We start from the raw sequence: 24432 nt of genomic DNA on the forward strand, positions 1-24432 counted from the left end.
AGTCAAATCTGGCGAATCTGGTGGCCGAGCAATGACTCTGGTTTCGTGTTTGACCAAAAAGTCAATTACAATTTGAATACTTAGATAGAATTTAACGGTGTATACTGTGGTGAAAAATTCATGAATTTCTAAGCCATAAATCCGGTCGTTTATGACGAATTACTCCACGAGAGGCCGCAGTGGTATTCCTTATTGATCGTTTGATCCGGAAGGAATTATTGGTGACTGACGCGTTTTTTGAATATAGGCTCCTCAGCTCTTTTACGAGCTCCACTCGAAGTCGTTTTTGCACACGATTTAAATGTTTTGGTACGAGTCTAGTATTGAACCCTTCATATCAAAAGCATTAAGCGCAATGCATTAGGCGGACCACGGTTTTGGGGCACTGTTTCGTCCATTGTAGATGGGTGACTCTCATTGGGGCAAGTTTTCTCAAACTTCACGACCTTCACTAAATGCGTTGTGCCACTCAAACACTTATGTTCGTGATGATGCACTAGTTTTTAACGTTCTGCAGCCGTGATTAAATTTTTTAAATTAATTTTAACAACAAGTTTGATTCAATTTCATCACCTTAAGATAGGGCTATTGGCCAATTTAGAAAATTTCAGCTTTGAAGTCTTTCCTAGAATATATAGAATAAGAAATTTAATGTTTCTGACATATATATATTGTATGAAGTGATCGTATTTATCATCCGATTTCACCCATTTCAGCACCATATGAAAAGATGTAAAAATAATTGCACCTCAGCAAGATTGATCGATATAAATCATACAGTTTATGTGATATGTACATACATTAAACCTATCAGAGGCGGGCAGTGAGTATGGCCAGCAGTGAATATTCAGCATTGTAAATCAACAGATGCCCTCACTACAATGATCCCCAGTACCAAATAGTACTAGCAATTTATAAGTTTTCGCTTAATAGCAGGTAATGGCACCTTTTCAATAGCCTTTGTTTTACAGATCATGCATGAGTCGTGTCAAGCTGTCATATTAGGTTTATTCAGTTTGGTCACGTATATGAGTGTATTATTCGCAATAACAATCTTGAGATTTAGCATTAGATAATATTCGACCTAATAGACCACGTCCAGCACGCTGTGACGAAAATATTTGTATAGCTGTCGTAGCTGACTAACTACAGCTTGTTCAAAAACTGAAGACGTTCGATCTTTCCAAGTGGGCTCTTCGCTCTATGGGCTCTGGAAAAGTTCCAAGAAGATCCGACGTATTCAAGCCAAATTTTTTTCCGCGATGAGGTCCATTTTTGGCTACATAGGTATGTAAACAAGCAGAATTGCCAGTTTTGGAATGAAGAGCAACCTGAAGAGATTCAAGAGCTGCCATTTCGTTAAAAGCAAATTACAGTTTGGTGTAGGTTGTACTTATCATCAGACAATATTTTTTACAGATAATGCCGATGAGAACGTAATTGGCAATGGCGACCGTTATCGCGCAAAGATAACCGGTTCTTTAATGCCTGAAATTGAAGCTCGTGATCTCGGCGATATTTGGTTTCTGGAGCATATAATTTCACGTTTTGGACCGATCCATATATCTAAAACTTTGAAAAAGATTTATTTTAATACGAAATTTCCCGTTTTACAAAAGATGTATGGTTCTTTATTTCCAAGAAAACTGAGTTATTCGCAGCAAGAATTATATATTGTATGAAATGTACTGAGCTTTCATTTATGCAGTCTATGTTGCTCATACGACATGACGTACTCGTACTGTACTGCACTGTAGACCGGGAAATTAGGTCTTGGAACAAAACTTTTTTGAAGGTACGGATTTATTTGCTTTTAAGATAACAAATTTATTATAAAAAATAAACATCCAAAAAAAATATCGAAAAGGTGAAATGATTTAGGCACAGTGAAAATTTAAAATCATTATTTTTTTATTATTTTGCGAAATCAACATATGTATGTATATACATGAATTGCGAGAAATGCTATTATAATATATCATAAGTAGCGCATATGGATACGTACATACATGCATAGATAATCAGTAGAAAACAAAATAACCGATAGCTATTTACATGCATAATAGCTGAATAGCTAGTTATGCTCGTATTATAACGGTAAGCATATACAACCACGCCACGTGTGTTCACTTATCCATATGTACCCATGCTTTCTACTAGCGATGCGCACTATCCATACATACATATGTATGTTTGGTCAAAATTTATGCTAACGAAATGCTGTCGGCTATTTGTTTGCCAAACGAACCAAATTCTATGCAAATCCCAACTCGTTCAATATTTTATGAATTCCGTTAGACATTGCTGGCGTTTTAGCGTTGTTTAGCCAATAAAAACAGTTTCGTTTCGAATGCGCATATATTGGCATTCGTAAATTACGCCATCAACAAAAAAATTCGTCAAATACGTACAAGCTCAAATAGCTCAGTTATTTGAGTAATTCTGTATTAACTGATAACGCATTCCAATGAATATATAAAATAAATAATCAAACGATAATTGCCAACATTGCTGAACTGAATTATTATTTGTTTGTCATAACCTAAATACCGTTAATTTTTCATCAAAATTTGGATTTGTTTACACAATGTACGTACAAATGTTGCAATATTTTTGCTTGCAGCAATGAATTCGGAAAATTGTTAGTTCAGTACTAGCTTCATTTAGTTATTTTTGATTTTCCTATATTCATATTATAAGCGAAATTTGTGTGAATATTTTTCAATTTCTTTAAAAATCTTTTTGCTTTAAAGTCGTCCATAATTTTTTAAATATTTTCCTGTCAAATAGATTAATTTTAGCTTAAAGCCAATTAAATTATCTAAATAAGATGTAAAGTAAATATTAAATAATTTTAACTAGATAGAGTCTGCCTGCACTCAAGATATACTGACGATGGGTCCATGAAACTTTCTTTCAGTACTTCATAGTCCTTACTGAAAAGGGGAAAAGTTTTTTTTGAATAAACGAAAGTTTCTGGCTAAATCTGTTCTTTACTAATGAAAAGCACTCTCTTTAAGACACTGTTTCTCATATTTCCTTCCTTCTAAAGCTTTAGATTAAGTATTGTTTATGAACTTTAACATTTTTCAAGTCCATAGTAATCGTAGGGTACAAATGTGTTGTTGCAAATAATTTCAAAAATTTTACCATTTAACTCGACAAGATTTTTAATTTAAACATTTTTGGTTAGCTTTGAAAATTGTTTTTAGTTTAAGCGCTAGGTCCAAAGACAAAATATTTTTATTCAATAAATAATTAAATTTTATTCAACAAAAATTCCTTGTTTGCGTAAAAAATTACAAAAATTTATTTACTCAAAAATCGGATATACCCGGTAGATATCACCACCATCATAGACCCCATCCCAGTATGCGTATCCATGGGTGTCACATAATTCAAACCACTGCATACCCCCATAATTGGTCTGTTGGACGTAATGAATTGTAAGTGTAAGTAGTTTTCGTTTTTCACCTTTTTTCATAACCATATAGTCGAGCATGTTTAAGTGCGGAGTCGAAGAAAAGTATCAATAACTTTCTTTATTCGCGACAACGAATCATAATATAGTTAAAAAAGTCAATTTGCATCTCAAATTTTTGATGACATGAGTCAGCTCAGCTCAGTGTCGCCGCGGAAGGCTATTTCCTTTACATGCTTTTTTATTGAACTTTGACACCATAGAATATTCGAAAAGTTAATTAACCTGATTTTGGTGCACTTCACTTGCTATTGTGTCTATATTTATTTAGATTTAGAAGAAGGTGGACCCATTTCTAATGCTGTAGCCCGTGACTTGGACCCATTAGCTGCCAATTTGCTTGCGGAAATTTGTGTTTGCAAAGCAACTGTTCCAGGCAATACATCACTGTGCAAAACCCCCATTATTCAATAGCATCAAATCTTCAGTAAGAAGTAATACTTCCTCAAGATATGCACATGTAATCTACAAAGAAGCATAATTTGATTATGAAAGCCAACAATTTTTTAATAAATAATTTATTCATATTTCGCTTTAACTCGCAAACAGTCCAATTATTCCTCTTCGAGTCAAGTCGAGTTAATATGGATCATGAGGGAATAATGTTTATTAGTTACTGAAATCTAATCTTGTATCAAACGGTAACCACACGATTTCAATTTGAATGAGCAGCAAGCAAACACCTACTGCAGTCGGTCTTGTCTGGCAAAGGGTTAATAGTCATTGGCAGTATAAACTTAAAATAGATAGAAACTCCTGTAATCAGTTAATGTTTATTCATATTTTATCATCATTTTATCATTCATTGAAATGAACAATAACCCTGAATGCAAGCTCATGCAAAGAAGTTTTCCAAGTATTATTCGAACTTCTCATTCAAATGGCAATATTCTGACATGACTATACCAATTTAAACCAAATTTTTCCAACTCTGTCAGTAAAGATGTTTTTTGATTGTTTGTATCAGTAATAATTTCGCTTGGCGTGGATCGGGCGGTTGCAGCCAGAGACAGTTTCTCTCCAGCGTTTATTATATTCGAAACTTTTGAAAATCACATTTGACTTTAGAAAGAAAACTTACATCTTCCGCAGACATTTTTGTTACTTGTGCAGTGGTCGTCTGACCTAGACCTTAGCAGAACCCTTGGCCAGACTTCGATTATAAACCTTTTTCAACACATATATATCGTGCCTTATTTGGTTCTCTGATATCAAGAGCACATATTTGAATATTGTTTTTACTTTAGCCACGAACACGTAATCGAGCTATAACAAATACTACAAAACTCATTTATATGGCGCACATAGAAACCAAGAAGGAATTAAATTTTCCTACAAAATATTAAACGCCATTAAAATGCAAATACATGCCTTAAAGTATACTCTCAAAAGGATGAAAGGGTATTTCTATGAAATGTTTTACCCAGAAAGCGTGATAACACAGTTTTAGCCTAAAAAGATGTGAGATAAAATGTCTATTTGCTTAAATTTGTCCCTTTTGTCTAAGCAGGTGATCATGCTTGTGCGTCAGGACAATTTTCTTTTACAACCTTAACAATTAATACACACCCTATTTTGTATAACAGAATGTCACGCGATTCTACCCTACGCTGTCACACAGCGCATTTGATTTATTTGCATGGCAATTCTCTCTCACACTCACTTTCCCCAACGCCCTCGCTAGAACCTTCTCACTTAGTCGGCGCTTAAGCGTCCCGTCGGCATTTTCTAAAATTACAAGCACGAGGTAAAAGCGTACTGTAGTCAGCGCTGTTACAAGGAAGAAACTGTAGAAAGATAAATACCAACAACACTCTGAGAGGCGTGAGAACTCTGGCCTATATTAGCACATAAGCAGGCCCGAGCGCATAGGACTTTCTCATGCTTTCTGTTGTGTCTGCAAGAGATACACTAAAAAAAAACCGACACTAGGTCATTGCCTTTGTCCTTTTCTTTTGATTTTTTTTCCTGTTGTTTGCATAATTTTCTCACTCTTCACTTAGTCCTCTTTTAATTGCATTCAATTTGCGTCGCTTGAATTTTTAAATTATTTCCTACAATTAAATTAAACAGCCCACTGCGCTTACAATGACGGCGCAAGTATGCGCGTGATGAGCCGAAGAAAAGAAAAATTATTTACAGCAATTTGCACGAGACAGATTTTTATTACACCAATTTAAGCAGATTTAACAAATTGTGAAGGTGTGAAGGGATTTTTGGGAAAGGGTGTGCAGAATATTGTTGTTTTCTCTAAACATTGGGAAAGGTTGCTGGGAAAATGCTGGAAAAATGTCATTAGGAAATGGCAGAATACTTGTTTGGATGCAAAAGTTATTATTAGAATTGTAGGAAATTATGTCACAGTAAATAATAAGATAGAAAAAATGTATTAAATAGTTTTGAATTCATAAGTGTAAATGGTATAACAGAGCAAACAATTTTTATGAATAATTTTCGTACCTTAATTACTTGCAGCTTACGTTAAGTTAGGTTAGGCACCTAATGCCATTCTATAGTGCTATAGATGGCATTCTGAAATCCGCATTCCTGTTAACTTGAACCACTACGAGTTGTAAGGTTGTAACCTTCTCCTTGAGATTCTATTGATCCGTGATAATGCCATCACCAGCGTCTCCGCCCTATCTAGTTATACTATGAAGGTATGTGCGCTGAGGAAAAGCCACTATAAGTAGTTTCGAATCTGAATCTTCTGTTGAATCTGGTGAATCTTCTGTTGAGATCTATCAATCATTTCTTGTTTCAGACTTTCAGACCACAACTGGCTGCCATTACAGCAGCTTCTCCTTAATTCATTCCTATAGCAGAGCTACTAACCAATCTTTCAGCTCGCTAGCAGTGAACTCAAAGCTAGTCAAGAAGTGTATGTATCACAAGCTATAGCATCAAGCTACTTTCATATTCCACTTTTTTAGTGACGGGCCATAGCGGAACCATAATAAACTGTGAGAAAGAGCACCTTATCTTATAAAGTATTCCCTGCCTTCATGTAGCCCGCGCGAGCTCAATAACTGTTGGTTAGTACTAACTCTTAACAAGGTTTACATGGCTACAATGATAGGTTACCTAACTGGACACTGTCCCATTGGTACTCGCGCTATGAAGCTATATACATATATAGGTGGGCGAAACTTTTGAAAGTTGTCAGAAAATTGAAAGTTAAAAGGAAAATTATGGCTGGCTCTAGGAGCTCGGTCAATATGTGATGGTCTTTTTGATCAATAATTGATTACCAGATAAAAAAAAATATTTAATATATAATATATATATTTATTTTCCCTTTCGCGCTACATCAGTTGCAAAATTTAAAAACCTTCTCTTCCTTTTATTTCACAAGTGATAAAAAGTTATTCATACGCCCCGCCATTTACACATAATTGAAAAATATTATTAAATCATTGCGCCATGCTGACTTTGAAATTTACATCGTAATTTTTTTCCAATAGTCTTTTATGATTCCATTTCCTTCACCACTAACTTATGTCAGCATTTGCAGCGTTCCATTGGGACATAAACCACATAAAAACACGGAAAACTAGTATACATCTTGTCCACCGGTACATACATACATATGTAAACGCATAGCACAAAATTATCACAACTTACAAAAATATCTACAAACACACTCTACAAAATACATATGCATACATGCAGATTGCTGTTGTAGTGGGTGAGTTCGGAGAGTGTGTGTGAGGAGGCCAGCTGAGCCACAACAAATATGCGATTGTGGAGTGCAAGAATGCATTGACAATGTGGAATATACACACATGGGACCATCAGCAATTCCATGGCACTTTTGCCTTTGCTGAAGTGTGTACTGCATACTTTGGCCCAACAGTAATGACCCTGCAATGTACAAGAGAAATGTGTTTATAAATATTTTTACTGAAATTTGTGTGAGTTAATGTTTATGTGGAGTGAGTGTTCGTTTGTTTATTGTCGCGCGCCAATTTGATGACACTTGAAGCCACGATTTTGACAAAAAACATGTGTCATAACATTCCGTTCATTTTGGCTTGTTTCTTTTGTTATACTTTGGCCACTTGTACCACTTCTGCTGCTGCTGGTGCAAATTTATGCAAGCCGACACGAAGTCATTGTCAATTTACATACTCGTACACACCATGTTCGAATTGACAAATGTTGCTCGCATGTGAGCACAAGGAAGCGCTAAACAAGAGAAAGACAAACTTTTTAAAGGCGCTACAGCTGGAAATCTACATGAGGAAGTTGGCGTTTATGCCTGTGAGCAAGTAATTTGTTGTGCCCTGCAAGAAACATTTTGCTTATAAATAATTCCATATTGAAATAAAAGTAACTTAAATCAAAAAAACGCACATTACATTCGAAATAATATCATGTTCATATAGGTATATCGTAGAATAGTCGTCTCTCAAACAAATAAACCTTGATGGTGGTAATCTTCTTAATAAGGTCTTCCTCCCTTATTTCCTGTATAACCTCGCTGGCGAGCAAAGGGTCACAATGAGACTCTTTCGGGAAAAGATAATCAAAGGATAATAAAGCGAATATGTATGTAGTCTCTGCTGTCCAATTATCAACTTCATTTATTTGTTAGTGAATGAGGCTCTTTCGACCGAATAAAGGCGGTATACCCTTATCATCTGTATCGGTTGCAAAACAATTATTTACTAGTTGGCTGCAGTCACACCTGAAGCAGATATGTAACCTTAAAATCTTTCAAACAAACCCTTCAAAACAAACCGAACCTTTTAATCTTAAACAGACTCGAGCTCTGAGTAAATTCGGTCCGAACGGTTTACTTATGTAATATCCATCTGTGCGTTATCCTCATCAAATAATGGGCTCTAATATCAGAAGTACAAGTGATCGGTACACACCTAATATATGAATTGGTTTATTGCTATAAACTTCCATTACTACTCAATAAGACTGAGCAAAAACCCAACAGTCATGTATTTCAGTATATGCAAATTCTGAAAAATTGAAATGAGTTCTTCGAAGTAATGTGTTATCCATTATCATATATGGCTTACTGTACCTGCAGGGCATTTTCTGACGCACACCCACACCAAAGCAGGCAATTTATTTAAGTATGTGTCTCATTATTGTCAGCATTCGCACTTCAATGTCAAAGTTACTCGTAAATTTAATCTAAAAGTATGCTTCTTAGGAGTTGTGTGTCTTCCATGGCGAACTCACACGCCCATGCACTTAAATGGTGCATATGTATGCACACACACACACGTATATCCGCAAATCTTTGTAATGAAATTGTCAATTTGTCGCGCTTTGTTAGTTAAATTTCTAAACTGACATAGAGGCGGAGATATAACAACAATAAAGACAGCGGTGACTTTTCGAAATCGTGAATTTAGAATATTTATTAAGAAAATAAAACGAAAGTACATATGTACGCGAAATACTATATATGTATATATCCACTTGTTCAAAGTGTAGTCTACAAAATAAACTGCCATATTGCTAATAATGGAAATATGGTTTTTTATAATGCGTAATTCATTGAGACATTCAAAAGGAAGTTATTTTGTTTTTATTAATAACAAATATGGTTATACCTATCCCTTAAAATTAAATTTAAACTCGTTCTTCAATATTGCCTTCACTTCCAGAGAAAGGAAGGCATTTTGTTTTAATAAAATACAAATTTTGAATCGAATAAAAAATGAATTAAAAGTTTTACCACCTTCCTGGCACCTTGCCGATATAAATAAATATAAATTTTGACTTCTGCGTGGGAATCGAAGTGCTGTTCAGCCAATGTGATTCCTATGGTAACAAATACTCGAAATACACTTTTTGCCGACAAACATCTATTACATCCTAAATCTCGTTGGCCATAATTTCTGTCTTTGTAAACAAGCAGAAAAACGTGATAGAAAGCTATAGAAAAACTTCTAAGTGAATGAAGCCTTTGTATAGATGAGAATCAACTATCCGCCGAATTTCGTCAGGAGGACAAAATAGAGTACACAATTTTAGTCCCCATGGGGTCTCAAAGGACCTAGGGGCTTCGTCAGCCATTCGAACTTTATAGTCGTACCAATGTATAACCAGATGAGTAATAGACATAAGCCTTTTATTAGTCATCTAAACCGTTATACGTTATCATCTACCACCGTGTAACGAATTTACGAATTTCATCAGTGATATTCATAAATAACTGAGAAAGAAGCAAATAAGAAATTAATAAAAATTTAGCTTTTCGCGACCTATGGTATAGACTTTGGAAAATGATTACTGATACATTTCAAATGCAGATATATTATAAACTGTTCACTTCCATTAGGCTTGTTTGAAAACCTGTTTCGAAATCTTGTGAAAACTTAAATATCAGTGAACCAGAAGTACGACTAATGAACGATCTAAGGGCACTTGAACTTAAATGAATTTATAGTTCCAAAGTACCAATAGTAGAACGCCATGTAATGAACTTAAGTATATAAAAGTTTAATTTAAAAATTTTGCACTAATTTAATAACCATCTTTTGTGAAATAAAATGATGGAAAAAATTCTTAGATTTAAAGATAATGTAAGCATAATAAGATAATAAGTCGCTATAATAACACACGAATAAATAAAAAATATTCGCTTGTCTTGAAATATAGGCAAACTGATGTAAAAGAGGATATGAGCAAAAAATTGTAGCAGGCAACATGTTCATTATACATTATATATCGTATATTTTTGTACCACTCCCTTGGACAGAAGGCTCTCATGAAAAAAAAAAAAATATCCGGAAAGTAATAGGACTGAGTCGACTCAAAAAAATTAATTGAACCAATCGTTACATTTCTTTCAAAACTTTCAAAATAGGCTCCTTCTCCGTCGATGCAGCGCTGTTAGCGCGATTTCCAAGCATTGAAGGCGTCACGGAAGAAATTCTCTCTTTCATCGACCTTTTCATCTGGGCTATAGGGCGGCTGAGGAAGCGTTGTTATGGTGCAACTTCCAATCGGCTGTGACCTCTTGCCGGACCCTATTGACCCTTCGTTTGAGTGTCGTGAGGACTTCCACGTAAAACTTGGCGTTGACAGTTTGCCTGGGAGGAACAAAGTCATGGTGCACGATGCATTAATGTCAAAAAAACCAATGAGCATGGTTTTCAAATCGAAATTCGAATTCAGTCGGTGCGTCCACGCTCCGCGGTACAGTCGCGGCGGAAGCAAATCAGTCCAGTACCAAATTTCATCAGGATAACTCAATGTTTACATAAGTTATCGTTTGAAGTGATAGACGGATGGATAGTCACTCGGAATTCAACTCGTGTCGTCTTGCTATTCATGTTTATATGTTTTGACTCCATTGCTAACTCAATTAGTTTTAGGTGAAGCAAACAACAATTATGTGAACAAAAATAATATAATACTCACTGATGCAATAAGAAAAATCTTCGAAAAATCACTTCACTTATTCGCCAATGCAATGTAAACAGGTTTAAAAATTTAATTAAAATAATATCACAAACAACTGAAAAGTTCAATATTTTGTGAATAGAAATCAATAGCACACGGATCGGATACACCACTTTGTATAATTTATGCAATTATTTTTGTAGCTTTTCTTTTATGGGAAATTAAATTAAATTCGACAAGAAAGAAAAATTCTATCGCATTACTTCATCGAATTAACGTTTTTGTGCGCCTCAAAATATGCAAATTTCCAACCGCAATTGCAGGCACAGTGTATGCTAATGCTCCGCAGACTAAGACAGCGCCTGTCTAAATGGGAACTTGACATTCGAAAAATATTCAGCAGACATGTGAAGTGCTCATTTCGCAAGTGAAACAAAAATAACAAGCATTTTTGCTCTAAAATGAATATAAGTGAATGTGTAAGTGTGTACGCACACAGAATGTAGAAAGGAAGAATAGGAAAAGTCAAAATTCAAATACATACATATATAGACCATAAGTAGGTTTGTTGCCACAGGAAAAAAGTAACGAAATAATGAAATTTGAATTGGAAGTGTAATGCGTGCTTGCCAATGTATGAAACCTGCTGGAGGGGAGTGTGTGCATGTGTGTAAGTCTGCCTGTACGAGTTATGCGTGCGAAGTTGCAATTGCGCAAACTTCCGACTTAGGCAACATATGTATGATTGCCACTGGAACTTTTGCGAATGACGACTGTTTGCTTTTTTGATTGTAGCCGAACTCGTGAGCGGTTCTAGGCAATGGAGCAATCGTAAGACGCTTGCTAATGTTGTTTTTGGTGATTTTTGCATGCTCTGTCTTTGCCATTTTCTAGCATCACAATTGAATTATTCCGTTTGATTTGCTGGTTTCCCTAACAATGCAGCCACATACGAGTTGTAGCATAACAGCTGTGCTGGCAACATAAGCAGTAGGGCATACTTAAATATGCGCATAAGCGTGAACATAAATTAAATGCTCACATGCTTACATGGACCGATATATTTTTTGTTTTTGCTCAGTTGGTTTTCATTTACGCTGAACTTATGCGTGTACGACTGACTTCGGCAAGCACCGAAATTATATATTTGCGCGCGTAAAAGTATGCTAATATATGCAATATGTGCTAACACATGCGTTCTTACAACCAGCTGTCGTGTACGATTTGTATGCAGGCTTGCTTCAAATCAATACTTTTCCTGAGCAACACTGTTTGAATATATCTTGTGTACTTCGATTCGCATCAACTGGCAACTGCTGCCGTACTCAGCACATTTCTTAGTAAAACTCTTACCTCAATTTTGACCCTCGGGCTCACGGCCCAAAATAAAAACAACAAAATCAACTTTAACAAATAAGAAACTGCCTGTATCCGTCGCAAAGCACATCTCTGAATTTCATAACCTGTTCAACTGGATAACCTCGTTTTCACATAGTCGAATAATTTGCTGAACAAATTCCTCCCATTAACCTTAATGCGTGTCGGCAAATTGTCCATGCTGCATTTGTCAATGGATGGTCAACGCCCAACTCCTTAACCGTTTTTTTATGGCAAAGTTGCTCCGAACTAAATATGTAGTGCCATAGTGTCTTGAAATGAGCACATTCATATCATTATAAAAAAAACCACCTCAAAGAACTCTTTCAAGCACGCTTTCCGTAATCAAAATTTTTACGAAATCAAAGTAAAATCTATAAAACCGCCGTGTATCCAAAATCCGTATTGGTTTTATGAGCAAGGAAGACGATGAGCACAGTGGAAGTCCAAAGGTAACAGGTAATAACAAAGTTCTGCCGATCTATAGGTATCAAAGATATGTACGCAAGATAAGCATATTTTTATACCCTAAACATGGTAAGATTTCTGCGATGTTTGTAACACCCAAAAGGAAAAGTCGGTAACCCTTCAAAGTATACTATATATAAATGATCACCTTGATGAGTTGAATTAGCCATGTCCGTCTGTATTTATACGAAGTGAAAATTCGGCTTTACTGTTATTGAGCTCCAAATACCAAGTAAAGCCGAATTTTCACTTTGATATTTGAAAGATTATGTCACTCCGGAGCCCAACCGCAATCATCCGAGTGAACCCTTCGCAATGAACTAAATCATAATTATGAAGGACCCAATTGCATGGTTGAACTGGCCAACCTTACAGCTTTAAAATGCAGTTAGTTGGATAATAGATTTAAAACACTTAAAAATCGAGAGATCAAATACTGCTAATTACAAGTCGTTAGTAAGAAAGTAAGTTAGAGTTGTCAGATGGGCGTAATCGGACAACTGACACGCCCAAAAAACTACAATTAGAAAAAAATTTATAAATAATTACACCAGCAACATTGAATTTTACCACCGAGATCGTACGAGAAGGCTATAAAGGAACCGGTTTTAAAAATACATAATGGGCGTGGCACTGCCAATTTTTTGGTGAAATCCAACGGGTCTCGAGGCCCGACAAACCGACTTCAACAAAATTTAGTACGTGAGATTTTATTTATATATAGGGTGGTCTGTCTAACGTTTTTAAATTTGAATTATCTATATTTCGACATTGGAAACGTCAAATACCATTCGGAAAGTGACAGATATTCAGTAAAAAGTCTAAAATTTACGAAATGGGTCGCTATTCACTAGAAAAAAAAACCGTCTACAGTTCGCAAATTGGGCAGAAGATCGTTTGACCGAGAATGGTCAATTTTACCGAAAAATCATCTTTTCGGACGAGGCTCATTTCCACCTCGATGGTTACGTTAACAAGCAGAATTGTCGCATTTGGGGCACAGAAAACCCGCACGTAATCGTCGACACGCCATTGCAACCAGCACGAATCACTGTATGGTGCGGATTTTGATCTGCTGAAATCATCGGCCCATTTTTCTTCGAAAATGAAGAAGGAACCGCCGTAACCAACAATGGTGAGCGATATCGCGCAATGTTAACCGAATTTTCCTTCAAGCAAATTGAAGAGGAAGACTTGGACAACATTTGGTTCCAGTAGGACGGCGCTACGTGCCATACAGCAAACGCTACACTCAATCTCTTACGCCCGCTTTTTAAATTTAAAATTTTATATGGCCCACCCGTTACCTATGAACTACAACCACGCCAACTTCCCATATAACACAAATCTAAACTTCGTTTGGTTCCTTTGTTATTAACTATGCACTAATAATTCTTAGAAAGTATGCGTCCTTATGACCAAAAATTACCCAAATACATCTAAAACTGTTCAAGCTCTTAGGCACCGAATATGTGGATCCCAGTATATTTAGTTGACTTTTGGCCGAAAATATCGGTCAATATAAGAAATATACAATTGAAACTCAGATAGAATCCTTCCCTTCTATTAGTACGTATATGTATGTGACCCTATCGATCTTTACAGGTTAAACAAGCATATTACTTATTGAAAGATATTTTTCGAACTATAATCTAGCATGAACTTTAATCCAATATTCAGGAATTAAAATGCCAAACTGTTGCCATGGTCAGTTAAAAAAAAATCCTATTGTTGTATTTATGTCTTCAAACTTAGTAAATTACACACATATTATCTAAGAAAATTGTTTATAAATCGTTCTTTTGCTCTTCACGTACTGAATTTAACTGTAATAAGCCCGAAATTATTATTCCACACTAATGTCTCCCTAAGCATACAAATTACGGCCTCATAAAGGTCTGCTGACTTAGAGCAACTCGTCTGTAGGAAGAAAAAAAGTAAAAAAGGACGAAAACAAATGTTAGATGAGCTTGTTCATTTCTCATTCCTTTTACAATTTTGTGTGCGAAAGCTGATTTTGTGTTGTTGTTTGTCTCGATTTTTGTTTCGTTCTACATGAAAGCGCTCAGCAGACAACCGACAAACTCATTTTCATTAGCATTATGTGCATCATTAAACTCAAAGGACACAAAGCTAAATTACCACCAACAAAAAGAGAAAAAATCTGCTCAATTATTTTGAGCCGAAACGAACCCGCAAAAAATTAGTTGAAAGGGATCCAGTTCAGAATGAATTTAAATGACCTATTTAAAGCCACAATCTACAAAACATTTGATAAAGAATTGTACAAGGGTTGTTATTAATATTTATTGCCTCCGGCGCATCGAACTGAGATATTTACCATCTGACGTTCTCCTTGAAGGTTTGATGTGTTTTACAATAAAAGTTTTTTGAATTATTGAGGTGAGACCTATCAGTCAAATATTTACATGAACTTATTTCCATGGACAACACAGATTCCAACGAATTTAGCAGGATTTATTGAAAAAGTAGAATTAGTGGATTACTACATAATGCAACATGATTCAATAACTTGCAAGAAATAAAGTCAACCGGATGTTTGGAAAAAAAGTTATATGGGGGGCAGGTCCAGTTTGCACAAGATTTAATCCATTTTAGGCACAGGGATGCACTTAAATGCAATATTTCAGCGGACAACAAAGAGTAAACCTTAGAAATGTGTGATTACATGATTTTATATAAAAATAAGGAATTATATAATGATATTTCCGATATTTCTATTTCCACTATAATACTTATACAAAATGTTCTCAAAATTAAACGCGATACAAAAAAACTTTTATTTTTTAAATTATTAATAATGATACATAGGACATCAAAATGTCTTAATTTAATATTTCGCCCTCCTTTGTTTTTTATCATGATTTTTATTCATTCGGGCATGGAATCAACTAGCGACTGTAAGATTTGTGACGGTATACCGACTTTTCTGTCGTATTTTTTTTGTCGCATTTTTACCATCAAGAAGCTACTATTTGGCAGGTCGATAGGCACTTAGTCCGCTTTCATGGAGACGCCACCGTATTGTTCACGTACTGATTTCGATTTCATTTAATTCCTAAACATCGCTTCTTTTCAGCTGTTTAAATCTGTTCTGAATACTAATCCATTTAATATGATGGTCATCCTTCGTAGTAGTCTTCTTCGGGAGCCCGGAACCCGTTTTGCGTTTTAAAGACTTAGTCTTCGCATATTTCTGTAGGATAGCACCGACAGTAGTTTTGCTAAAATTTATTTTATCACTAACTAGCTCTTTAACCGCGGCTTCGCTCGCAGGGGAGCCATTAAATAAGTATGAGAGATAAAGGGTAAGGGTATAATAATAAAAATGAGTCAAAATGTTAACTGAATTTTATTGCTTGGCTGAGATCAACAATTTTAAAAATTACTACAGACAATGAAGTTTCAACACCTTAAAATTTGCGTATTGAAATGCAACAACAAATGTTAAAATATATTTCACCGTAACAAAAATAAATAATTCTGAATTCTAACAATTTAAAAAAATAAAATACAGAGTGTTAATCTAGTATATTTTTGTAGACCATGTTATAAGTTTTCCCGTCGGGTGCAAATATGTGTAAATTCTGGGCATTAGATACACGTCAACAGGCTACATAAAGTTGACCATGAGAGAAGCATGGGTTTTCTAAATGCACTCCTGCTACCTGTAATGCTTGTCCTTGTGCCTTCTTTATAGTAACAGCAAAGCTAAGCTTGACGAAAAACTGAACCCTTTCAAATTTGAAAAGGAAAGTCAGTGGGAACAATTGGTATCCGAGGTATTATAACACTATTTCCCTTACCGACACCTGTTAAAATAGTTGCACCAAGTATGTTCTGTCCCAATTTTGTTATCCGAAGCTTTGTTCCATTATATAGCAGAGGAGCATCTAGATTTCGCAGAAGCATTACTGGTATATTTAGTTTCAATTGAAGTTTATGTAACGGTACACCCTATAGTTCAAGTGAATTTAAAAACTCCAAAGGATATGAAGTACTTAGTTCCGTATCTATAATTGTATCCATTGACAAATATTCCTTCATTTTTCCTTGAACCTCGTTTAAAATATCAGTGTTGATCCTATTAACAATTTCATTTGTTGGTGCTAATATTGCTCTTGCACACAACCACTGATCACTACACAAATTTTGTCGCAATTCCGGACAATGAAATCCACATCACTTTCTACTAAATTACAAAATTCTCTTGACAGTAATATGTAGCCTTCAACGTCAACATCTAAACAACCATCACCAATTTTCAACAACATTTCTGCGTAAAGTCCTGAACTTTTTTAACTGTCGACCATAAGCGTGATGATTTAATTCACGCTTGAATTTCATCTGCTGGTGTCCACCTCTGAATCACTGGGAGGGTTTGACGGAAATCACCAGTCAATAAAACTACCATGCCATTTTGGATATACCAGATTTCCGCTTCCGAGGCATTTTCTAAGAAAAGCAGAGTAAGAATTAACATCAGCGTGTAAGATCTAAAATAATAAAATGACTGCTAACCACAAAAATTACGGATTACCTCAAAAATTTGAATAGTTTCATACTGCATGTAACGACAGAAGAAAATAACAATAAATATAGAAAAATTAATATTATTATGTTAATACAACCCTAACAAATAATTTCGACCAAATTAGTTATCACAAAAACGGTACTCACGGACTCTTTTTTTAGATCATTAAAAGAGAAATAATTCTTTCATACGTAACTTTTTTGTATCTTGAAGGAGCGCAAGGAACGGAAGCCCCCAAAGATATATAATTTCCCCCTTTTTTTACACATTTACCACTGTTCCTTCGCTCCTATTGGTCGCAGCGTTCAAACAAACAAACTCTTCAGCTTTATAATATTAGTATAGATTTTGCGTATACTCAAATTTTGCGATCGCAAAGCCAAAATTGTAGCTGATCAACTTCAGTCATTTTTGGGCTTTTTCCACATTTCATTTTATAAATAAAAACGTTTTATTATAGCTGCATAATGTACTTACTAAAGTTTGATTTGTTAACTCTACATCGATTTAAAGTCACCACAAGTAAGTGTCCCGTTTTGTTTTGTCCGTATGTATGGGAATTCACCTAAATGTGGGAGGTGTCACGCCCATCATCCAATTTTGACACCTGCTCTTATAAAACCTTTTTGTGCTATCCTAAATGCACAATTTAATGTCTCTGACGGATTTAGTTTTTGAATTATAACATTTTTAGTAGATATTAACAAAACCGATATGTGGATAGTGAGCGTAATTATTATCCGATTTCAAATATTTTCGGTCTGTCGCAAGAGTTGTTAAAATTATTTGTCCAATTTTGGGTGATATGGCTTAAATTTTTTTCGAGGTATATGTGTTAAACCTATTTGAGGAGGAGGTTACGCTCACATTTTAAACATTTTGAAACTACAGCTCATTACGATACGAGTATCTCAATTTTTACTCAAGTTACAGACAGACAGATAGATAGTTAGCCGGATTTTAGCGCGCCTTGTAATCCCGAGCATTATATATACATAACTTCACATCTATCTCGATTCATTTTAGGTGATATAACCAACCGTTTACACATTATTTTTAAAGACGTTGCACCATACTACGTTCTTTATTCTAAAGTCAGGTTTACGGAAGCCTTCTTATGAAAGAAAGTTTACTGCAAAGAAATTATAATATTGTATAAATTCAATATTATAAATTTTTGTCAAAAAGAAGAAAATCACGTCAGTTAATCTAAACTAATAATATCATTCGAAATTCTGCCAATCGAAATATTCTAAAGCTTTTCATTGACAACTACTTGTATTTCTAATAGTATGTAAAGTGACAAAGTTTTCTTTTTAAACTAGTAAAACTTGTTAGTTCAGTGTATTATATTTTTGGTTAGAACTCGCTGACAACGGCTGTCAGTTGCAGTTGCAAAGGTCATCAGACAATGTTTCAATAACAGACTGAATGAAAAATTCACATGTTCGCTTAGAAAATTGCTATTTTCCAATCAGAACGTGCGGTTACAGCGCAAAAAGTATTGTCATCCACAAACCCGCAGCTAACAAAGACAAAACAGCAATGCAGCAAGAAACACCACGACGACCACAACGTCATCAGTCGGACCTTTCACTGTCACGACAATTACGCATGGACACACAATGTTCAGCAGCATGCCGGTTGCCACAAAATGTGTGCACAGAGCTCAGAAGCGCAAAAAAATCCGAACTCACACACACGCGTACTCGGGTTTTAGCAGTCACTTGATTTACCTACTTAGTAAAAGTCCCCTCTTACTGGCTGCATTGCATGCCCTGCTGTTCTGTTTGTCTGCTAACTCATTCTCTCTTTCGTTCTCTTTCGTGTGCCTTTACAGATATGGTCGCTGGGTGACACGACGTGTCGCAGTCATTACAATCGCTGCCATTTGGCTGCTGGCCGGATTTGTCTCGTTTGTGCCAATCTCGTTGGGTCTGCATCGACCGGAGCAGCCGTTAATTGTAGAAGACAATGGAAAGCGGTATCCCACGTGTGCGCTGGACCTGACGCCAACCTATGCGGTCGTATCCAGTTGTATTAGTTTCTACTTTCCATGTCTGGTCATGATTGGCATCTACTGTAGGTAAGTACACACATACGAATAAATGTTATTTTCGATTTTTACTTTGGAGGTAACCGAATGAAGGGGTTAACAGTATTTGAACAACTTGTTAGCGAGCTTTTTTAATGCCTTTAGGACATTCATTTGGTTTCTAGGCTACGGTATGCCTCTGCTGCCTCTCTTACCGTTCTCCATAAATTATTTCCATCACACAAAACTTTGAGTTAATTGAACATTGCAATTTTTGGGTGTGACGACAAGATGAATGACCATTATTACCTCACCATGAAAACTGAGTAGGTTGAATTTCATAGACAATTGAGTACACGAAACTCTCAACGCTGCTCTAAAGTAGACTACAGTTGTTATTTTTTAAGGCTATTTTATGAGAGTAGTGTGACTGTGTTAGGACAGGCATTGCTATAGAAACCTCAGTAAGTATGCCCGGAAGCAAATATGTCACTATCAGATGTCGAAATAGTTCGAAATACTGTAACCTTCAGTAAAGGGCGAAAAAAGGTATTAAGGAATTGGTTTTAACAGAAAATGGACAGTCAAAGCGTGTCACTTGTCAACAGAGCCCTTTAGCATATGTAGAAAATTATGTTATAAGAGTTATTATCTTTGATATTTCGCATTTCACAAATCAATCAGTCAATATGAATCACATTAATCAATTACATTTACTTATTGTCTTACGACAGATTGTAAATTAAGATGAATTTTAATAAAAAAAAAAAATAATTTAACATCGATAGAGAACAGATGAGGGGTGTTACTTTTTTGCACAGAAGTTAAAGTGAAATAAAACTGAATGGATTAATGTTTAATTGATTGGCTTTCCAGGAATCAAATAGGTGCTAGACATCGGTTTTTGGGGCTAAAAGTTATTTTGCATTTTCTAACTTCCCTTCAAAGAAGAGTGGGATAGGCATGATGTGGATAATTATATGGGGAAAGTATCTATACCGAAGGGTCCAAACTAGATAACTGAGTGGGAGGTCATCTCTCTTCAGCAATATTAGATATCAGAATCAGCTTCCAGCCATTATTTAATTATTATTGATACTTCCTATAAACCAAAAGCTCATATAAACACAGAAAGTTGTCTCCTATCAGTATCCATCTTTTTTATGCTACAAGCTAACAAAATCACGCCAATGCCATTTTTGCTGGTTACTAGTATTAAAAAATCAATAAATTCATAAATTTAAATAATATCGTTACGAATAAATGTCATCACTGAAATTAAACTAAGAATTATAATTTGAAAATGGCTTTCAGACAAAAACTTGGCTTATTGCTCTACCAGTACTACCACGTCTCTTTAAATAAACCTTACTCCAGAAATGAGTGTATTCGATTTTGGCAAAATCATGAATGAATCACTTCTTCTATTGAATACTTAGCTGTCATCCATCATTTTGAGCTGCAAGTGATGCAAATTAATTTAAATTTTATTCTTAAGAAACTTCGCTTAGAAAATCATCACCTACCTAGTGATGAATAAATTCGAATTTGTTGAAAGGTTTATACTTAAATTAGCTTATAGCCGTCAACACATCCATCCATCATTTTGATCAGACTTATATATGTATATGTACGCAAATATTGATGGTTTTACAGTGAGATTATATGCAATAGTTTTAAATACAAATTTAATACCTGACTACGCATGTAAGCACACACACACATAAACGCTCAATGAGACATAAAGTTGTGGCGAGAGGCAATACAACCAGATTTCACACCCCTTTGGCTAATAATAATGAACAAATTATAACGATAAAAGGATATTCATTACGTAATTTGTTGTGATAGCTTTATCGAGGCACTCTCACACACACGCACACAAGTGCGGCAATAACAAATAAAAGCGACGATCTGCTGGTCATGCGGTTATATCGTATATATGTACGTTCAAATGTGTTTTGTCCGTTCGTATATCCAGCGGCTCTTAATAGCACTTGCTGCTCCCGAATTAAGCGAGCCATAATGTTGGCTCATTAAATGCGAAAAGGAAAACCGAAGACGCAGTAAAAATCTGTGCTACACACATGCCACATGCATACAAGTAGATAAATCCTAGGCATAAAAGTCCCGATATGTAATCTAAAGCATACTTTAGCAGTAAGTCAGGCAACTATTTGTATTTCTGCTTACGAAACTTGGAAATTTCACCGACTAGTCTTTTGTAACAATAGAATTTACAGATTAGACTCACTGGTACCGTTTCTATAAAGGGGCTCTGCTAGAATTGGTCAATTGTTATGTTGATAAAAGTAACCATCTAAAAGCACATAAATCTTAAGCTGTCAGACATTGATCCGTGAAATTAACAAAATTTTGACGAATGAATTAGTTTTAAACAATTTATCAAAATACATTTGGAGTGATAATGAAAAACTATTTTTTATCTAAAAAAAATATGTCGATACCAAAAATAGGCTGCATGAGTTATCTCGGCTCTGTGCCAGGCAAAGAAATTATTTATTTGAGCGCTGAAAACGAGAGATATGAGCACTTGAGACTTCAATGTAAAATCAACCGAATGCTGCTATAAGTTCGAAATCAACGCATAGAAAGTCGAAACAGTTAGGTACAGAGTTTTTGTTTCAATATTTTGACACAGGGAATACATTTCACCGACTGTCCAGAAAAAAGAATTGGAATGCTTGAAGGCTTAAATCCGGAGGGAAATGAAAAAGTAAAGTTCCAAACACGTATTTACTACCCACGATACGAAAAGAGCACCCTCTCGTTTAGAGAGAACAGCGAGTATTTTTCATTTTTTACTTTTCTCTTAAAACTACTTTGTTCGCGAAAAGTAGAAAAAATAGCTGTATTCGGTTGTAGTCGAAATTGAATCACATAAGTAAAATGCTAACTTGTTGACGTTGAGACATTTACATTAAAATTTCATAGTCTATATTTTTCTTGAAAAACAAAACTCGATTATTATTTAAAATGTCACTCAATGGAATGAATTAAAAGTTGCGATTTTTTTGATAACTTACCCACTGTATTAACCAACTAAAGGGTGGTTTTTTAGCAATTTGGTTTTCAGTGAGGCAACACTTACGAGTATGTTGCACTTGGTCTTTTAGACAGCTGACTAAGCTTGGTTTGCCATTTAATAGTGAGTTATTCTGGAACAACGCTTGCAACTCCTGTCAGTTTATTACCAAAATAATAACACTAATATTCGGTCGACATTGTCGCCCAGCACAGTCAGTAATTTCAGCAAACAACGAATCGGTTTGGCACTATGTTTACTCTAGTGTATAACACATATTCTTAAAAACGTCATAGAGTGCATACAGATGGCGGAATTGTTATTGTGGAGTAGAGTATCGAAGGAAACCCGAATGACTCCATCCGCCATCTCGCGCTGGAAAGTATTCATTTTCGGTCTTTCATCATCTAAGTTGTGCCAGAATTAAAGACGTTTGATCATAAAGCGCGAGCGTTCGGGAGATGGGCCAGAAATGAGATGGCCACCGACCCCATTTTATTAAGCGAAATTTTCGCATTTGAAGCGTTGGTAATCCATAAGTTTTATTTAGACGCCGTTATATCCTCAAAAAGTCACTGTTTGGTTTGCTCTTTCCATTTATTGAAGAAAACTTGCGATCGTCAGTTGCATTCTTAATCATTTTTATCTCTATAATAAAGGTACATTCCTGGGCCTAACGTTCACTTTTATGCGTTTAACTTCATTTGGAGAACCACATGACTACTCTTTTATTTTGATCTTGTTCCAAATTCGACCTTCAGCAGAGGTTTTTGTAGAACAGTTGCTTTCAAAAAACATAACATAAGCAGTGAGTATAAAACTATAAAAATATTGCTAAATAGAGAACTGAGCAAATATTCGCTTCTTCAATAACACCGTCTCCAGATTATACTGAGAATATTCCGAAATCCCGAAAAACACATTTAACTCACTATTTTAACCTCTAGGAAGTATATATTTGCTTACATAGTTGTCCTAGTGTCTAAGCATTGTTTAGAATTCTTTAAGAATCAAAGGCATAGCATAAAAGGAGCTTTCAACACAATGCATACAAATATGTATGTATATGTATATAGGTTTTTATAACCGCCAGTTTAGGCTAAGCCTAAATACGCTGTGAATATTTATATACTCTTGTGCTTGCTCGCTTCGTTATTACTGTTGTTTTTTGTAATGACATGCCGATTATTATACATCATCTTGCTACATGCCCAAATAGGTGTGCGTACGCCTAAATTAAGTTGAATACCCTAAGTGCCGCAGTATGTTCGCAGGCACTATTTCTCAGCATATGGCAAGGCACTCGTTACTCATACGACATGTGCGCCCATTTACGGCACACACTATACGGGAAACACATGTTGCAGCGTGCAATAAATAGTAGTACAGGTATCCCTCGAATAACACGGTTAATTGGTTTCCGTGTTATTCGAAATCGTGTTATTTGAAATTTAAAAGGTAAAACTTTATAAACGCAATAATTTTTAAATTACATATGTTCAACCACTGTCACTCTCCAAAGATTGATTTGTTTTTCCTTGAAGAGGTAGAGGATCCTTAAATTTCAATTTTTAAAAGGAATTTTCGCGGCTTCGTGTAATTCGAACCCCGTGTTATTCGAGGGTTGTCGCAATTTTTAACCGTGCTATTTCGTGATTTCGTGCAACTCAAGTACCGTGCTATTCGAGGGATACCTGTATAAGCTTTTTAGTGCTTTCTGCTTTGTCTTGAGGCTCCGCACGCATTACATATAAAATAAACAATAACGACACACATCTATATTTTTATTTTATGTGGGAGCGAATGCAATATTCGCCAAGGGTCGCCCATCCGTAGAGAAATCGTAGTGCTTCGCAATAAATGAGTAGTAAACAAAACTACTTTGGTTGCTCTTTTTCCATTTTTTTTTTTGTATTCTTATTATATTTGTTGCTTTTTTATTATGTGTGGCGCACTGTGCCTCCTCCGTGATTTCTTTCTCGTCGACCGGCGCCAACTTCCGCACTTTTTATGCACTCATTTCCTTTAATGCGCCATTAAGGTTTTTTATTATTTCGCTTGCGCACTGTGAGCGAAATTTTGTTTGTTTTTAT

The 24432-nt window shown here is 35.4% G+C and overlaps 1 protein-coding gene across 2 annotated transcripts in view; it reads left to right on the plus strand.

Moving 5' to 3' along the window:
- LOC105225801 (dopamine receptor 1) overlaps positions 1 to 24432 on the plus strand; it is a 109185-nt gene that overhangs the window by 77236 nt on the left and 7517 nt on the right. For both annotated transcript variants that reach the window (XM_029550003.2, XM_011204433.3), the window contains exon 5: positions 19099 to 19344. In XM_029550003.2, the coding sequence (XP_029405863.1) occupies positions 19099 to 19344 (246 nt within the window). The remainder of the gene's footprint in view (positions 1 to 19098; positions 19345 to 24432) is intronic.

The sequence above is a fragment of the Bactrocera dorsalis genome, chromosome 2 (assembly GCF_023373825.1).
Source record: "Bactrocera dorsalis isolate Fly_Bdor chromosome 2, ASM2337382v1, whole genome shotgun sequence".
Taxonomy (NCBI): Eukaryota; Metazoa; Arthropoda; class Insecta; order Diptera; family Tephritidae; genus Bactrocera; species Bactrocera dorsalis.